This window comes from Puma concolor, chromosome A1 (genome assembly GCF_028749965.1).
Source record: "Puma concolor isolate L17-30 chromosome A1, mPumCon1.1.hap2, whole genome shotgun sequence".
Lineage (NCBI taxonomy): Eukaryota > Metazoa > Chordata > Mammalia > Carnivora > Felidae > Puma > Puma concolor.
Window position 1 is genome coordinate 27,706,029 of NC_141667.1, and position 20,047 is coordinate 27,726,075.

Sequence of the window (20,047 nt, forward strand, 5' to 3'; positions counted from 1 at the left end):
AGGTCAACGGTTGTCATTTGTCATTTAATTATCCTGTCATTTATGCCTCTTTCCTTCACACTTACCATTCCACTGAACAAAGAAAATTCGGAGCAAAAGACCCCTGCCTATTTAAAAGAATTTATATGTGGGGCACTTGGGTGGCTCAGTGGGTTAAGCATCTGACTCTGGGTTTCAGCTCAGGTCATGATCTCACAGTTTTTGACTTTGAGCCCCACATTGGGCTCTGGCTGCATGGAGCCTGCTTGGGATTCTCTCTCTCTCTCTCTCTCTCTCTCTCTGCCCCTCCCCACTCACATGTGTGTGCTTATTCTCTCAAAATAAATGAACTAAAAAAAATAAAAGAATTTACGTGTGAAATAAACCTTCCACGTGCAATAGAATGGTGGTTTTATTTTATGAATATAAATGTATGGGTATAAATCTAATAATGGATTGATATTAGATATTAACTAGAATTATCAAGTCCTGCAATTGGAGGGTTTCCTAATCTTTTTATGTCTGCTGGCTTAGTGTACTTCAATAGATATTAGTGAGCACTGAATATATGTGAAAAGCTCTCCTAGTTTCTGGGGATATGGATCTAAATAAGACACTGCTCCCTGTCCCCTTTTCCCCAGAAGGAAGTTCCAAGTGGGAGAAGCAGGTAAGTAAACAACTACTCTAATTTTTTTTTAAATGTTTATTCATTTTTGAGAAAGAGAGTGTGAGCAGGACAAGGACAGAAAGAGAGGGAGACAGAGAATCCCAAGCAGACTCCGTGCTCTCAGCACAAAGCCTGATGTGGAGTTCCAACCCACAAATTGTGAGATCATGACCTGAGCTGAAGTTGAACACTCAACCGACTGAGCCACCCAGATGCCCCAGTAAACAGCTACTTAAAAAAAAAAAAAAACAAACAAACCTGTAGTTGAGGAGGTCACTTGTTGGGATGAGCACTGGGTGTTGTATGTAAGCCATGAATTACAGGAATCTACCCCTAAAACCAAGAGCACCCTGTATATACTGTATGTTAGCTAACTTGACAATAAGTTTAAAAAATAAAAAATAAATAAAAAATAAATTACAGTATAAAAAAACAGTAATAAATGATGCTAAAACTGTGACCTGGGTATTCAAATATGATAGAGGAGTCTCGAAGAGTTTATTTGTTAATAACCAGGGCTTAGCTACTGGTACCAAGATGATGTTGATTTTTTTTATTTAAAAAAATTTTTTTAATGTTTATTTATTTTTGAGTGAGAGAGAGACAGAGTGTAAGCAGGGGAGGGGCAGAGAAAGAGAGGGAGACACAGAACTCAAAGTGGGCTCCAGGCTCTAAGCTTCCAGCACAGAGCCCAACGTGGGGCTTGAACTCATGAACTGTGAGATCATGACCTGAACCAAAAAAGATGCCTAACCAACCGAGCCACCCAGACACCCCAAATATCTTTATTGATTATTTTTGATTATTAATAATTTTTATAGGATTTCTCTTAATTAGCAATGAAGTTCATAAGAGTTTAATATATTAATGGATTCAAAGATTTTAGAGGTGGGAGGATGTTTGGAATTCATCTGGTTGAATTCGATCTGAAAGCCACAGGCTACAGTGGTTAAGTGACCGGAGACAGCATGGAGAGAAGGGGTTTGGAATTTTCCCTGATTTCAATTTGCATCTGTGTGCTTTCTAGTCATGTGATCTTGGGCACTTCTCTGAGAAGTGGGGGTCGTGAGGCCTCCATGTATGAGTTTTGTGAGGGCTAACACGACAACACTATGTAAATGATTAGCACATACAGTGGCAGAACAAGGGCCCAAAAATGAGTGCCCTGTAGACTTGCTACAGAAACCCCAATTCCAAACCCTTCCCCATAAGTGGGAGAAGACAGTTACTGCCTTCGGGTGACAAGCTGCGTAGGGCTGGCTGCAAGGACTTGGTCATCGAGGCCCAGTGATTAGAATCCAGGGATCATTCTGGGGGCTGACTTGGGCCTAGCGCTGACCCAGTGTAGCAGAGAGCGGCAAGTATTGTGGAAAAAAGATGTATCCCAAACCTGGAAAAAGTAACAGTGGCAAGTGCCTGATTTACAAAGTATCAGTCTAGAGCCATGCTTCTTAAACTTTAAGGTGTGCCTGGATCACACGGATGTCTTATTAAATTGCAGATTGTCTTGGTCTGTTTGGGCTGCTATCACAAAAATACCAGAAGCTGTGTGGTTTATGAGCAGCAGAGATTTCCTTCTCACACTTTTGTTGTTTGGGAAGTTTACAACCGTGGCATCCGCAGACTGGGTGTCTGGTGATGCAATGCTTCTTGTTGATGGCTGTCTTCTTACTGCGATCCCACTTGGCATAAGTGGTAAGGTAACTTTATCAGGGCTCTTTTTTAAGAGCTCTAATTCCATGAATGAGGCCTCATGACCTAATCACTCCACCTCCTGATAACATCACATCGGGTATTAGGTTTTTAGTGTATACATGGAGTCATTCAATCTATAGCACAGATTCTGATTTTAAAGCTTCAAGGACAGGGGCGCCTGGGTGGCGCAGTCGGTTAAGCGTCCAACTTCAGCCAGGTCATGATCTCGTGGTCCGTGAGTTCAAGCCCCGCGTCAGGCTCTGGGCTGATGGCTCAGAGGCTGGAGCCTGCTTCCGATTCTGTGTCTCCCTCTCTCTCTGCCCCTCCCCCGTTCATGCTCTGTCTCTCTCTGTCCCAAAAATAAATGAACGTTGAAAAAAAAAAATTTAAAGCTTCAAGGGTACGGCCTGAGATCCCGGATTCTTTTGAGCAGTTTCCAACCAGCCTGGTCCACCCTTATCTGACATTCTTGGGAAATTGTAACAACAGTTCTTTGTTGTTACAGGATATTTGACCAACAGTCTAAAACTGACAAAACACAATGATGTGTAGTTCTATAAAGTTGAGGTTAATTTACAGACATTATTAGGGTTCTATGATTTGTATTATGTTTTTATAGCCTAATAGACAAGTTACAAACATACTTGTAACAAAAATATTACAGAGGACTTATAGTTTTACTGACTTGTAGAAGGCTAATCAGATTTATATCTAACCTACCACTTTTTCTTTTGCTAATCACACACACACATGTGCACACACACACACACACACACACATACACACTGTGCAAGAACTTGGGGGAACTGTTCTTTATGTCTTTCCTGTCGGTTCCCTCACGAATTGGTCAAGCAAAATTTTGACACCTGCTTCAAGGACCTTGGAGAATTTCCAATCCTCTTAGGGAGGGGAGGAAAACAAAACAGGCAAAACTGTTTTGTTTTTCCCAAAGCTATTGGGGGATGTTGTAAATGTTACAACAAAATATGCCCTGTGAAGGAATAGTGGGCCATTGGGTAATTATTCCATAGACACCATATTAAAACTCTGGATGGAAACATTTAAATTTTATCTATTCACACTCTCCGATATGATAAGGGCCAGCAGAGGGCTGTAGGAATTCATGGAAGGCTTTCCTTTCTGCTGCTTTTGCTTAAGCTAAGGATTTTATCTTCAGAGATAGTCTCAAGACAAAGCCCCATCATCTTAGCTGCAACAAAGGCCAATAACAACTCCCACATCTACATCCAGACTGCATTTATCTCTCTTCCAACATCACTCTCATTGGGGCCCTGGAATTAATCATCAGGCTATTGGCCAGACCATAAGCTGAAACATCCACAGGACATCTGCTGATGTCAGATAACAGGCCTTTACAAAGAAGAGCCCATAAATGATCTAGCTGGCTCCTTCACATAGCGAGGCCATGTTGCAAACTCAGACCATAACCAACCTCAGAAGAATGAACGGCTTGACAGATAGATGTTGCATTTCATAACTTACAATGTAACTCCAACAATGGCTCATCCTGGAAGAAATCCAAACACACTGAAATAGGGTTGTTTTTCTTTAGTTTGCAACTATAATAGGTAAAATGGGTAATTCGGGGAGTTTCAGTTCTAGAGAATCTATCTGAGACAAAACTCCACATCTGCTATGTACCTGTAGCTGTCTCTCTGCTTCAGGGGTGTGGCTTAACAATCCATACTCTGCTGGCAAAATAGCTTAAGTCAAGAGAGCTAACAGTGTGCTGCCAGCTACTTTGCTTCAGCAAGAGATCAGACTAAACCCCCCCCCCACCCGCCGCCCATTTCCATGGTGTTCACGAGAGAGTGATTTTGACTCTATTCTATATGCTAAGAAAATAGCCATGAAAGTGTTTAATTAGGTATATGGTTCCTACCTTCCCCCAATATATACACACTAATCCTGGAGAATTACCATAAGTACCAGTTACTGTGTGTGTGTGTGTGTGTGTGTGTGTGTGTGTGTGTGTGTCTCCTCGGACCTATTTGTTTATCAATAAAAATTGATGGAGCATCGGGGCGCCTGGGTGGCGCAGTCGGTTAAGCGTCCGACTTCAGCCAGGTCACGATCTCATGGTCCGGGAGTTCGAGCCCCGCGTCGGGCTCTGGGCTGATGGCTCAGAGCCTGGAGCCTGTTTCTGATTCTGTGTCTCCCTCTCTCTCTGCCCCTCCCCCGTTCATGCTCTGTCTCTCTCTGTCCCAAAAATAAATAAACGTTGAAAAAAAAAATTTAAAAAAAAAAAAAAAATTGATGGAGCATCTACTCTTCAAGAACTGTGCTAAGCACTGGGGACACAGCAATGAATAAGACAAACATGAACTGCCCTCTTGGACGCTGAAAGTACAAGGAAAATCAAACAGACACATATACTCTGGTCAAAGAGAGAAGACACAAGCAGCTTGACATTTCTTTAGATTCACAAGGCAACTTTTCTCCTAAAAGATGGTGAGATAACATTTAAAGTGTTGACCACTGTTTCCATCCACCCACCACTACCTGTGGTCCTGGGGTATTTCCTTATATCTTTGTCCCTTTGGGCCCTTCTTCACATTCAAGCTGAGCCGCAATACCTCACTGCTTTGGGGGAAGGACATGAAAGCGGAAAGCACAGAAACAAGAATGTGTCTTCTTGCTTCTGAGTTTCAAAAGCCCTTAGGCTCCAAACACATAGAAGGAAGATTCAGTAGAAAATGGGATTTAAGAGCAAGGCATTCATGCTGGGTGCACATATACCGGTGAATTCCTAAGGCAGTGGTTCTGCTCCTCTTTCCTAGGGTCTAGCTGGTATTGGGGGTGGGTGGGAGGTGGGGGGGGGTAGGTAGAACCACCCCCAAATGACTAGGGGGATCCCAGAACAGAAGGGACCAATGCCTCATGCCCTGGGTAGACCTCAGGGAGGCAATAAGACCTCGAGGAAGAAATGGCTTGTGATGGGTCTAGATAGAAGTGTTTACCATGTCAGTCTCTATTCCAAGTGCTTAACATATATTGGCTCATCCAATCCTCACAACAACCTTTCAGGAAAGTACTGCAGCATATTATTTTTTAAAGTTTATTTATTTATTTATTTATTTTGAGAGAGAGAGAGAGAGAGAGAGAGAGAGAGAGAGAGAGAGAAAGCAGGGGAGGGGCAGAGAGAGAGAGGGAGAGAGAGCATCCCAAGCAGGCTCTGCGTTGTCAGCACAGAGCCTGACATGGAGCTCAATCTCTCCAATGATGAGATCATGACCAGAGCCAAGATCAAGAGTTGGACACTCAATCAACTGAGTCACCCAGGTGGCCCTGCAATATATTCTCATTATTAGTGGTAGCTGTGTTCTTGAAAGTCACCCCAAACACTGAATTAGCAAGTAGCAAATGACTCCTCTGAGGAGAAATACGGGGCTAAGTTACTGCAAACTTCTAGTCACATCTTCAACAAGTGAACAACACAGTGCTTTTCCATTTACGCACACGGTGTGCTTCCATTTAAAGATATTTAGCATATATCGTTGCTTCATTAGCACTGAGCCCATGGGCAACAGAACTATAACTCATGCCTGAACAAAACTTAACACACATATTTTCTCCACAAGGCACATCACAATGTTCCTGCACTTTTGAAGCCCGGACAGCACTTGAGCACCACATCGGGGACCATCTTAAGCAATGAAATTACACACACACACACACACACACACACACACACACACACACAAATGCTAACAATTTGGTACCAAATACACCACTAAAGGACAATTGTTTACAGAATGAAAACCAAACAAGAAGGCAGAGTGCTACCTGGACCTACCTCAACTGGGCATGAGGCTGTGGGTGATTCAAATTGCCCTCCTACACTCTGCACTTGTTTGCAAATGACTGGCAATGAGCTAACAGTATTGCTTTTGATGTTACAAAGAAATTTTAGTGAGCGAATTTGCAAGTAACAACCCACGAATAATTGATCAGCTGTATTTTTATCTCTATTTTAGAGAGGAGGAAAGCAAAACACAGAGTTTGCAGCTCCCAGAGTTCATCTCACCCTGGCCTGGTGTGGGAAGAGCAGAATGGCAGAGGGGGCTGAGAACCCTGTGGTTCTGCAGGGGCCTTACAGATGAGAAGAGATGACTCCATTGTGACCACTTGGCCGAGATGTGGTGGGACAATGGACGTCTCAGGAAATGCCAGGGTGAACAGATGACATTGAAACCCAGGGACTCTATGCCCTCAAGCCCTTGCACTCTAAGTCCCCAGGACTTCGATGCAACCTTTGGGTAAAGGGATGGGAGAACATTCCAAACTGAGACTAAATTTCCACCATCCTGTGGTGATGGGGCTCAACAAAGGAGCAATTAAATTAAGTTTGGGGTTTAGGATCCCACCCATTTGCGACATAAAGATTTATCCAACGCTTTCCATTACTGGGCATAAGCTATGCTGTAGGCAAAAATATTTGCAGTAAAGCAGTGCCAAAATCATATTCTTCTCCACAATTAAACAAATAAATGCAGAGAACTGGAGTAGTGTGTTTGCCAGAGGTCAAATGCAATTTGTGTTGTGCTGAAAGCTACTGATATGTACTAGTATGTCTAATGCAATAAGGCTCACATAAAGGTATATTCACTTTAATTATCTCACCATTTTCCCAGAAGCAAATTTCTTGATTTGAGCATATGCATAACTGTTGCTACTCTAGTTCAGATAAGATTCCTGAAACTTCTCATTTCCTGACATGACACATCAATCCTGACTCTTGTTTCTTTTCTTAAGGATTAGAAATGACTGCAAGGTCAAGTAATTAATTGGCCGGGGTCTGAAGCCATTTGTGATTACCCTGAGTTTTCTTTAACTCTGCAGAATTAATATTTTAGTTCTGGGTTGCAACAGCTCATTTTACTATAAGTACTATAAGTGTTCATTTTACTATAAATCACCGAGCACTTTGCAAAATGCTTTAACCCTTCCAATGTCGACTGAGTAGCATGAAGCACTTATGCTAGAGAGAATAAGCTCAGGACTAGATGTCATGAACTGAAAGGGACAGCCCATGTACAATACAGCCGGTCTTCTCAGCAACCACCCCTTTCTCCAACAGCTACTGCAGTGGCCAGTTCCAAACCAGTTTTGACCACCTTTTTTCAGGTGCATCTGGACCCACACTCAGGTCGGGGTCAGCACTCACACAAGTGAGGTTCACACCCATGGGACCACCGTTGGCCAGTAGAGACTAGAGCCAATGGATTAATCCCCCTTCTTGATCCCCTCAAAGAGAAAGTTCTGAGATGAACTACATTAGGCTCCTAAGAGGGTCTTGGTGAGATGGACAGTCACCTAGAGCAAAGGCCAACTCTGCAATGATTCTTGTATTCTTTGGTCTGTTCTACTCCACCACTCCCTCATTCTCACTCTCTGGAATCCTTTCCCAAGTAAACTCTGCATACAAACTTTCTCTGGGGTCAGCTTTTAGGGGAGCCTGGACAAAAACATAAACCATATTTTTAGTTGGCTGATGATTTAGTTGGTTGGTAGGTTGGTAGGGCTTTTGCCCCTGCTCTAGTCTACTGCTACCTAGCTGTGTGACCTTGCACTAATCACTTTACCTCTTAGTAACACAGCTTCCTCAAAGGTACAATGAGGATGCTAAAATACAATATTTGTCCCACCAATGGTTCTTGAGCATATTCCAGGAATATTCTAAAGACTGTTGCTATAGCAACGAATAGGAAAGATAATGTTCCTGCTCTCAGGAAGCTTATATAGGTCAGGTACAGAAGCATAATATACACAATAAACAAATGAATAAATAATATAGTCACGTAATGATAAACACATCACAGAGGAGGGATCATGTGACCAACTTGCCAATGAGCCAAGTTGATTTGGTATCTGGGGGAAGAGCTTTCAAGGAGAGGACAGAGCCAAGGAAAAATCCCCTCAGGTGTTTCTTTAATCTGCCTTTGAGATTCTTTGAGACGTATGTTGCTCACACTTGAATGGAAAAGAAATGGCAATTTGGAGACATTAATTGTTTTGCTCTGAATCATCCATGTTGCCCACAAAGCTGAAATTCCTGTGTCCTTGGCTTACTCTCTAGCCACATCCTTCCTAAGCTAAGTGACTGAGGAGATGTGAAAGTCCACGAGTGACAGAAACTTCAAAGGGAACCCAGTTGACACAAGAAAACCATTCATGCGGCAATTACTCAAGGAGAAACCATTCAAACAGACTTTAACATGAAACACAGCATCTTTTCCACTTGTGTGAAAGATTTGCTCATAGGAGCCCATGTCTAAACTTCATTTTTAATAGTCTTTTCTTAGTCCTTAATTACTCTTAACCAGAGCATTTGTAACCTGAGATATTAAAAAGCTAGAAAAATTAAAAGAGGTTGTGCTCCACAAGCTACCCAATCTTCTTACAATGATGTACCTGGGGGCAAGTTCCTCTCTGAGTCACCACAAAAAAACTTTGATGGGTTCTACAAGCCCAGTGGAAACAGAAAAAAATGAACTAAATACAGACATTTGGTGTTTGATCCTTTTAAATGATTCCTTGTTCTGGGCATTTGGCAGGATATTAATAACTAACGTTGTGTGAAGATTCACAACCCTGTGAGGAAACAAAAGTTCAGAAATACTAAAGGCACGCAGCAGTTAAGAAAAGGGGCCAGGATTTGAAACGGGACAACCTTTCCCATCATGCTTTGCCCTGGCCACCCCCTGCTGGATGGAGCCAACTGCTAATGGGAGCAAGGCCTTAGGTTCAACTTAGCAGGTTTGTGCTCAGTTAGAAGCATTCTGACACAAAGAAGGAATTCTTTACTCGTGAATGTGAGTTCTGCAGGCCCAGATGCACCCGGAGGTGAAGGCATGGGGTAGCAAAACAAGGGTGTATCTATGAAATACACCACATATGTCAGGGATGGAGGGAGAGAAGGTTTAGTTACCTTTAAATATAAGAGAGAGAAAAGCCGGGGAACTAAAATGTTCCCCTGGGAGCCAGTAGAGTCTTTTCTTAAAAAAAAAAAAAAAAAAAAAAGAAGTCAGAAATATGCTGGGAAATATTTTGGCAAGAAACCCTTTGACATTTTTTGCAAAGCACTTGGAATTGTTGGGCCTAGGCTAAAATGAAATAAATAGCTCTGGAATAAATAAGAAGAATTTCAATTTACTCAGATGATTGAATTCCTTGGGTGAATGACGTCTTGCTGATAACGAAAATCAAAATGGGCTCTGACACCGAACAGGCCTTTATCATAAAATGCCCGATGCAAGGAGTATGCTTTAGAAATCTCTTTGCCAGGTTCATGTACATTCAGGAGATCTGGCCTGTATGCAAAGACAGAGAAGTATGATAATGTACTGTTATTTTTCACTCCATTTTCCAATGTGGTCTTCCATGCAGAGCAAGGACACTATGGTGGGGTCACACATTCATCTTTAACTGAGCATTTGACAGTTACTATCCACACTTTGAAAAGAAGGGGAGTTGGGACACCTGGGTGGCTCAGTCGGTTCAGCATCTGACTGTTGATTTCAGCTCAGGTCATGGTCTCACAGTCGTGAGATCAAGCTCCATGTCCGGCTATGCGATGAGTGTGGAGCCTGCTTGAGATTCTTTCCCTTCCTCTCCCTCTTCCCTTCCCCTGCCCACTCTCTCTTTCTCTCTCAGAAAAAAAAAAGGGGGGGAGGGGAGGAGAGAGAAAAGAAAAACATTCTAAATAATACAGGTGACCCTATCTTCTATCTCTTTCTTTGAGCCCATGTCCAGCAGTAAACATTAAAGAGCAGATGTTTCTGCAGATATATTTATATGTATATCCGTCACTATGCAGGTCTGTGCATACAAACAAGGCAAAAAGGTATACTGTATTTTATGTGTGATCTGAGAGATATTCATGAATAATGTAGACTATCTGTGATTATCACTTAGGCATGGACTTCTAGAATCTAAGTTTTAAATGAGGTGAGACTTTACTGTACTGTTTTAGAAGAGGAAGATGTTTTAAGCTAATTTTTCTAATAGGAAAAAAAAACTTGCTTTGAGCTATCCACACACTCTCAGGGGTCCCCCTATAACTAGAGACAGTTGTCTGGGATTCAGAGTTCAGTGTTGGTCAGGAGACAAAGCAAGGTGATTAAATGAGCATATTCATCTGATTGATGCAATTTGCCATGCAGTTCAACCTGATGTAAAACTGCATGAAACTTAAGGGTTATGAAAGGGTTATAAAAGTCTCCTTTTATGTACCTAACATTTCTAAGTACCTGCTGTCAATGATGCAACAGGTTAGAAGCCATGGGGAAGAAAACACTCATGTTTTCACAAATCTTGTATTTTACAAAATCTTGTAAAAGAGAGAGATAAATACACACTTAATTATAATGCAGGGAAGACTGTGAACAGTACTATAATAAATGTGGTCAGGTAAAATTGTGAACTGAAGTATAACTTTAAAATATAATTACCTGTCAATTATTCCTTAATAGATTGGGCTTTGAAAGCTCTTTCTTGCAATAGTCTTGGTCTTTAATTTTTCTCATTAGGCTAATACTCAATTGTGATTATATTCTATGTGATATCTACCAGCTTTGGCCTATTTGAAAATAATTACCCTTTCCTCCTGGCAAATAGAACCCAAATAGAGAGGATCTGCTCTCCCACCCCTGCCCTAAACCCTCACTTTCCCAATATCCTAATTCTGTGGCCTAATTCTGTCCAATGAGAAACAAGCAAAAGTCTGTGTGAGTTTTAGGAAAGCTTTGCTTTCTACCTTAAAAGAGACATATGTCAAAGTCCTAGGCCCCAATGTGACTATATTTGGAGATAAGGACTGTAAGGAGGTAATTAAGGTTACATGAGGTCATAGGGTGGGGCCATAACCAATAGGACTGGTGTCCTTGTAAGAAGAGGAAGAGACATCAGGAATGAATGCACAGAGGAAAGGCTGTGTGAGGACAGAGTGAGAAGATGGCCAGGTACAGACCAAGAAGAGAGGTCTCACCAGAAACCAAGCCTGCTGTCACCTTGTTCCTGGACTTCCAGCCTTCAGAAGTGTGAGAACATAATTTCTGTTGTTTAAGCACCCAATCTGTGGTATTCTGTTATGGCAGCTCAAGCAGAGGACACGGGCCCCAAGGGCAATGAAGTTCAGGATATGTATGAGATGAACTGTTATCTTACCATCTCTTCCTGCTGAAGTTACCCACCTCATTCATACCTCTATGTTCATCTACTTGATACTTTTGCTTTGATCAATTTTTGTGTGGGGTCCCTGACCAAGTTAGAAGTTGTTTGACTGCAATTTAGAAGAGAGGGGGTCTTCTCCCTGGGAAGGGGGTGGAAAGTTTCCATGCAGCTTTGATTTCCAAAGGGAGAAAGGGGTAAGGGAATTTGGGCATGAGGAAAGACCCAGAAGTTGGAACAGAAAGGACAGCCTCTTTTGTTTGTCCCATTAATATTTATTTTGAGCACGTATGATGTGCCAGGCTGTATTGAAGGTGTGATGGATGCAGTGAGTAAAACAGAGCTGGCCTCTGCCCCTAGGAGCATGTTGGGAAATTATTCAAAGCACAGAAAATGTGGAGGAAGTAATGAGAAGTAAAGCTTGAAGAGTAGGATGGAAACAGATTATGGGGAGTCTTGAATCCTGTCTAGGAATTTGTTCTTTACCCAGCAGGCAAATGGGAGTCACTCCAGGTGATGGAACAGGAGAGTGCCCTGGTCATAGTTTGCTTTTAGGAGTATAAATCTGGAGGCTGTGTTTTGGTTCAATTGGAATCGGAAGAGATTAGAGGCTAGATAGATAGTTAAGGGAAAAGTGCTAAAGCTCAGACAAGATGTAGTGGGAGCCTGAACCAAGGTAATATGAAAATTATACCATATTTGCTGAGACCACCATACACTAATATTGACAGAAAATGTCAAGATATTTTCTCAGATTTATAGAAATACTACCATGTGTTAGCCTTTGAAAAGTTCCCCGAGGACCAAATTCAATCTTCTAATATCCGAGACAACAAAGCAGAGACCGTTTAGCCAAGACTAACAGGGACATAAGCCGGGGCGGGGTGGGTGGGGGGGGGAGGGTTGCTGGGAAAGGGTGGCCACATTGCCCACAGTACTTGAGAGCAGTAAAACTCTCAATGTGTCAGGTTGGAAAGCCCAAGAGTCTCCCACTGTTGTAATTAATTTCAGCAAATTATGATCAAGCAGAAGGAATTATGGGGTTTAAGTTAGGAGAATGCAGTTTGAATCTCTCTTGTGGGACCTTTTAGCTGCAGGCTAGTGTGGTCAGGGGCCACTGACAGATGGGCAGGGCTCTGGCTCCTCCATCTTCCCTAAAGCAAGGAGGAGCTACTCTCTTGGCTGTGCAGCCCCCTTTCTTCCAGAGTTCACCATCTAGATGTTTGCTCAAACATCAAATATTGAGCCAGTGGCTTCAATGGGCAAGCACTGCTCTTGGCTGTGGAAAATAAACTGAACAAAACTCAAGATCCTGCTTCTCATGGGATCTACCTGGCCATGAACGGAGGCAGAACATATCAAAATATGAAATAAATATATCGGCTGGGCCATAAAGGCATCAAATAAGGTGGACTGATAGAGCCCCACCCCTAGATATAAAAACACTCCCAGGACAGGATCATGTTGTAATTTCATGTATGACCCCCTCCACTTCCCAGTCCTAGAACAGTCCTGACTGGTGTTCTATAAATGGATATTGAACGTTGCTAGCATTGCTGTAAATGAATGACTCAACAGCAACCAAAGGAGCCTGCCAATAGCCCCAAGAATTGAAGAGAGCCCCCCATTGTCCCTCGGGCATGGCCTTTTTCAAAGCAGGAGGTTGAGGAAATGCCAACTGTTTATATAACTAAGAAATCTCTAGGACATGTGGGATTTTTTCATTTGCTTGGTTTGTTTCTATTTTTGTTTTAAAATGTGGTTGTTAAGTCACTTGCCACAGAATCATCCAGGATACTTATTAAAAATGTAGACTTCTGGGCCCCACCTCAAACCCACTGAATCAAAATAACTGGAAGAGAGGCCCAGGAAGCTGCATTTTTAACAAGCTCTTAGGTAATGCTGATGCCACCTTAGTGATTTAAAAACAAAAAACAAACAAACAAAACAAACAAAAAAACACCAAAAAGCAAAGTGCACAAGGCCTCTTTTCACTGCAGTTGTAAATGTCTCCACAAATGACTCTTCAGAAAGCTCTTATGTAAACTTCCTTTGCAAAAACTCCATAGCCTAGTCACAAGCTGATTTGTCTAGAGAAATGCACTGAAACACAGAGCCCACGTGATGGGAGCATTCCATCAACAGATCCATTCATTCAAAAACTCTGACATGCATAGACACTGGATGGCATCAGAGGAAGCGCCTCCCTGTCTGGGGAACTTAAGGAAAGACTTTCTGGAACATTCCTTACCTGTGAAGAGGGCATGGTAGTGGAGGCCCCTCTCCTTATCCTCATGGGAACAGACATCAAATAAGTAGGCTTTAATGGGCCCATCAATGAAGTCAGCAGCAAAATCAAAGAGAACTACACCTATCATGGTGATGGTTATGGCCCAAATCAGCCTCCTCCTTGGATCAGCAATCAAAGCTAAAAAGGAAAGAAACATACATCACCTAAATCCAGAGTTAGGATGATTTGCATTTTTGTTTCCAACAAAATGTCCTGTCATCAAATTATCTTCCTTTGCTTTCATTTTGTGTTGCTTTTCCAAATAAACATAGCTTTACCATATTTTCAGGTTTTCAAAATTACACAAGTGAATGCCAGAAAGGGCAGATCTATAGAGACAGAAAGTAGATTGAGGGGTTGCTTACGCCTGATCAGGGGGAGGGAATGCAGAGTGACTGCTAATGGTTGCTAGGTTTCTTTCTGGGGTGATGAAAATGTGGTGCAATTAGATAGTGGTGATGGTTGCACAACCCTGGGAATATACTAAAAAGCACCAAGTTATGTTATATCTCTTTTTAAAAAGTTGTGTAAAAAATTATACATGTTTATCGTAAACCATTTCAGTGATGTAGAAAAGCTGGGGGAAATGCTTCGTCCCAGCCCCTACTGCTGGTCATTCTTCAGATATCCCTTTATGCACTTACAGACATACAGGAAACGGTGTATACAGGTGCCCTAATGCAGTACTCCTCAAACTGTAGCATCCTTAATCATCACTTGGACAACTCGTTAAAACAGATAATCAGAGGCGTGCCTGGGTGGCTCAGTCAGTTAAATGTCTGACTTTGGCTCAGGTCATGATCTCACAGTCTATGAGTTCAAGCCCTGAGTCGGGCTCTGGGCTGGCAGCTCAGAGCCTGGAGCCTGCTTCGGATTCTGTGTCTCCCTCGCTTTCTGCCCCTCCCCTGCTCCCTCTCTCTCCCTCTCTCTCTCTCTCTCTCTCAAGAATAAACATTAAAAAAAAAAATTTAAAAAAACACAACAGAGTATCGGGCTCTGTCTTCCACAATTCTCCAGTAGGTCTGAGGTGGGGCTGGGCATTTGCATCTCTAACAGCCCCCGGATGCTGATGCCCTGGGTCTGAAGACCACGTTTTGAGGAGCACTAATGGGATCATGTTGGACATGTTCATTTATAACCAACTCTCCTCGTATCTTTGTATTTCACTTAACGGAGAGCAACTGCACAGTTTTTAACAGCCGAATAATATTCACTCTGTGGACGTGTCAGAATTCATTCACCCTATCTCCTATTAGAGAAAGCAAAAATGTTCCCTTGCTTTCAGTTTCACTTGAGAACAATGTGTAACTTATGCACATTAAAAAAACAAACTACAGTATAAAAATAAGTGGAAAATAAGCCTATACTCCACTTTTTACCTCCAAGCTCCTTTAGTACTCCTCCCTAGGGGAAACCATACTTACCAGGGGTTTTTGTAAATACTTTGCAGAAGTAAATCAAATTTATGTAGTTATGCCCGCTTTTAAATATATACAAATGATGGGTGCCTGGGTGGCTTCGTCAGTTAAGTGTCCAATTTCAGCTCAGGTCATAATCTCATGGCTCAAGGGTTCAAGCCCCACATCGGGCTCTGTGGTGACAGCTCAGAGCCTGGAGCCTGCTTCAGATTCTGTCTCTCTCTCTCTCTCTGCCCTTTCCCTTTCCCACTCACATTCTCTCTCTCTCTCTCTCTCTCTCTCTCAAAACTAAATAAACATTAAAAAATTATTTAAAAAATACATACAAGGGGCACCTGGGTGGCTCAGTCGGTTAAGCGGCCGACTTCGGCTCAGGTCATGATCTCGCAGTCCATGAGTTCGAGCCCCGCGTCGGGCTCTGTGCTGACAGTTCGGAGCCTGGAGCCTGTTTCAGATTCTGTGTCTCCCTCTCTCTGACCCTCCCCCATTCATGCTCTGTCTCTCTCTGTCTCAAAAATGAATAAACGTTAAAAAAAAATAAAAAAAAAATAAAAAAATATTTAAAAAAATAAATAAATAATATAAAATAAAAAATACACACAAATGATAACTGATTATCCTGCCTCATTATAATCCATTCTGCTAGCCTGAGAGTTAATGGCCAAAAAATGTGTATTATTTTTAACGATTCTTTATTCAATGAAATGAAGTACTTTTTATGTACTACCACCAATTACTGATTAATTGGTGGCTGATTAATGGCAAGAAAAAGTGCTCACCATCAGGGGTTTTTTGGTCCAGCATTTGCAGTGCAAAACTGTGCCCTTGCGCTGACAGGCTGATGCCCTGCACCCACTAAAAGACTCTACCTAAAGCTATGAAGAAAATTAGCCTTTATTTAGACATACAGGTAATTTATTATTAGTATTTATGGAGTCATTTGGCAAACGGTTAATTCAACAAAGTACTAACTAAAGCCGAAGTTCAAAGAACACTGCAATTAATAAATATGTAAAAATATTTCATTTGATAAAACAGATAAAAAATTATTCCTACTTTACAATCCTCACAACAATGAAACAACAACAGCAATGGATCCTGATGCTCCTAAAAATGAAGACTCCCCAACCACAGAATTTGGGTCCTCCCAAGGTGGAAGTTTATTTTAACCTAGGAGAGATCATCAGTTTAACCGGTTTCCAATGAAATGTCACATAAAGAAATCCGCATTCTACTCCTATTGAGTTGCATAATGGGCCTCTTTCCCCCGCCTGCCCGCCTGTGCAGTGCACTGACCTGCTACCACAGCGTCCCCGTTCAGGTACAGAGTCATGCCCAAGAGCATCATGATGACCAGGGTGAGGATGTATGGTCTCCGCCGGCCCCACCTGGCCCGGCAGTGGTCGCTGGCTGATCCCACCACGGGTTGCAGCAGAAATCCCAGGATGGGGCTGAGGAGCCACACCATGCTGTACAGACTCTTGGGCAGCCCCACGCTGAGCAGGACTGGGGTCACGTAGGCCGCCTCCACTGCGTAGCAAAACTCCCGGCCAAGCATGGCCATGCTGTGCATGATGAGATTGCCCGTGGGTCTTTTGGGGGGCTCCTCAGGGTCCAAGGGCTCATCGTCAGCTAGGGACTCGTAGGTGCGACTGCCAAGCTGCCCGATGTTGCCGCCCATGGCCACGGGGTGAGGAAACTGCCTGCAAGCCCACCACCTTCTGTGTGGCCCTCAGGTTTCTGCCCCAAGCCGGATTTGACATGGAGCCTGACTGAACTGCCAACGGAGACGGTCAAGCTGGGGGAGGGGCTCAAATTCTTTCATGCTTCTAAGATCACAAGTTATGATGAGAAGGAAGGGGGTGGGGTCAGGAAAGCATGAGGGAGATTAGCTGCTGTGAGCCCTCTGGCTCCTTAGAATGTTTGTCTAAAGCAATCTTTCCTTCTCTGTTCTCTCCGTTTCTGTCACACACATGTATCTATACACACACACACTTACACACAATCACATGCACAGCTTTGAGACAATGAAGCTGTATTATGCAGGTCGTAAGTCAAAACATGAATAAATACATCAATATCTTCTTCTAAACTTTGTCTAGATATAAATATTCTGTATTTTCCTGAACACAAGTTTCTGCACACACACCTCAAGAATCAGCTAACTAGACTTACAGCCATGAGAGGCTGCACTCTTTCTCCAATCTCTAGCCTGTCTCAGCACTGTGATATTTCCCTTCATTGCATTTAATACATTTTCCAACTAGATAATTCTGTGTTTATTCTATTTCTTCTGTTAGTCTTTGATCCCTTTAAGAGCAGTGATCAGGTCCATTTCTGTCATTATGGTAATCCCCAGGTGTAGCATGATACCTGGCACCTAGTAGGTCCTCAACAAATATTTGCTAAAGGAATTACTGAGTGAATAAAGTGCATACATGAAATTCTGTAGAACCAGTCAACAGCCTGTTTGCTCAGGTCCATTCCCTGTTCCTCCTCACAGGCTCTGTATCATAAGACACTACACTTCCCAGGTTCCCTTGCTTCTAGGTAGATTTGGCCAATGAAAGGCATTGGTGGGAAGACTGGGGCCAGGAGAGAAGATCCTGGTATTTCCCTCCCTCCATTTCTCCTTCCTGAGCCATCTGTGGTAGTGGCTGCATCTCCACGATGGGTCTAGCTTCCACCAAGCAAACTTAGCTTCAGGATCCCAGTAACACTGCCTTCCCCATTGTTCCTGCAGCCATAGGAGTGGCCCTGGCTTCCCATTGCTGTTTATATCTGGGTTGCTTCACTGTCCCCTGGTCTTCTCAGCACTTATGTCACCAGTGTAATTCCCTATATTAAATTTCCTGATTGATTAATTGATATTTCACCCATCCCCCCACCCACCTCCCCTCTGGCAACCACCAGTTTGTTCTCTGTATTTAAGAGTCTGGGTTTGTTGTTTATTTTTCTCCTTTTTTCTTTGCTTTGTTTTTTAAATTCCACATAGGAGCGAAATCATGGTATTTGTCTTTCTCTTTCACTTAGGACTATACCCTATAAGTCCATCCATGTTGTCGCAAATGGCAAGAGTTCATCTTTTTTTGTTTGTTTATTTTTGAAAGCGAGAGTATATGCACGCAGGGGAGGGGCAGAGAGAGAGGGAGACAGAATCTGAATCAGGCTCAGGTTCTGAGCTGTCAGCACAGAGCCCAACACGGGGCTTGAACTTACGAACACGGGGCTTGAACTCATGAACATTGAGATTGAGACCTGAGCCGAAGTTGGACGCTTAACAGACTGAGCCACCCAGGTGCTCTAAAAGTTCACGTTTTACATGGGTAATATCCCATTATATACATATATATGCACACACACACACACACACACACACACACACACACACATCTTCTTCATCCATCTTGGCTGAGTTGCTTCCATATCTTGGCTATTATAAATAATGCTGCAATAAACATAGGGATGCATATGTCTTTTCAAAGTAATGTTTTTGTTTTCTTTGTGTAAATACCAAGTAGTGGAATTACTGGATCGTAAGGTAATTCTATTTTTATTTTGAGGAAACTCCATCCTGTTTTCCTCAGTGGCTGCACCAGTTTGCATTCCCACCAATGGTGCACGTGAGTTCCTTTTTCTCCACATCTTCTCCAACACTTGTCATTTGTTGTGTTTTTGACTTTAGCCATTCTGACAGCCGTAAAGTGGTTGTCTCAATGTGGTTTTGTGTTTCCCTGGTGATGAGTGATGTTGAGGATCTTTTCATGTGTCTGTTTGCCATCTGTATATCTTCTTTGGAAAAATGTCTATTCAGGTCCTCTGCTCATTTTTAATTGGATAATTTCTTTTTTTGGTGTTGAGTTGTATAAATCGTTTACATATTTTGGATATTAACCCTTTATTGGATATATCATCTGCAGATATCTTCTCCCATTCAATTGGTTGCCCTTTTGTTCTGACGATGGTTTCCTTTGCTGGGCAAAAGCTATTTATTTTGATGTAGAATCAATAGTTTAATTTTGTTTTTGTTTTCCTTGCCAGAGGATACATATCTTGTAAAATATTTCTACAGCTGATGTCAAAGAAATTACTACCTATTTTCTTCTAGGAATCTTATGGTTTCACAGGTAGGTCTTTAATCCATTTTGAGTTTATTTTTGTTTATGGTGTAAGAATAAATTTCCTCCAATTTAAAGACTCTGAGTGGGTCATATTTTCCTTGCTGGATCCTAAGTTCAAATGAAAAGTTCCTGTGGCAAGAGGAACACAATGTTATAGGAAGGGCCTTAAAAATGGTATAAGAGCAAGACTCGGAGTCAGAATATTAAAATTTAAATTCTGGTTCTGCCTCTTCCTACCAGTATCTTCCTGGGCAAATCACTTAAAACTGGTGGTTCCCAAACTGTGTGCCAAGATGGCCCGGGCACCACAGTGACCTCAAAGGGGTGCCTCAGGATATTTAAAGTTTTAAAGATAGTAAACAGAGTGAAACTCAACATCTGTCAGATACCCCATGAACTATCAGTGAGGTAGTTCATCCTTTCAACCTAAGATTGCACTACAATCCTTTCAATGATTACGTATTTCTGTGAGGCTGGATTTCCCACAATCACGATAAAAAGCAAGTACTGTATGAAAATAAATGTGGAACAGAAAATGAGGGTAGTGGTGCCCAATATTATTTCAAGGCATGAGAAGCTGCATAGTGTCCAACACATATATGACCTATAAGTAAGAGTGTTAAAAATGAAATAAAAATAAAAGTGCTTTCTCTCAATGTATGTGTGTTTTCTCAAACAGTTAGTT

General features: G+C 42.2%; 1 protein-coding gene across 1 annotated transcript in view; it reads right to left on the minus strand.

Annotated features, from left to right (window-relative positions):
- Positions 1-17,013, minus strand: part of SLC45A2 (solute carrier family 45 member 2) — a 33,843-nt gene extending 16,830 nt beyond the window's left edge. Inside the window, exons 1-2 of the mRNA XM_025924632.2 lie at positions 16,538-17,013; positions 13,785-13,961 (exon numbers count right to left, since the gene is read on the minus strand). Of these exons, the coding sequence (XP_025780417.1) occupies positions 13,785-13,961; positions 16,538-16,922 (562 nt within the window). The 5' untranslated portion in view covers positions 16,923-17,013. The remainder of the gene's footprint in view (positions 1-13,784; positions 13,962-16,537) is intronic.
- Between the last annotated feature and the right edge of the window lie 3,034 nt (positions 17,014-20,047).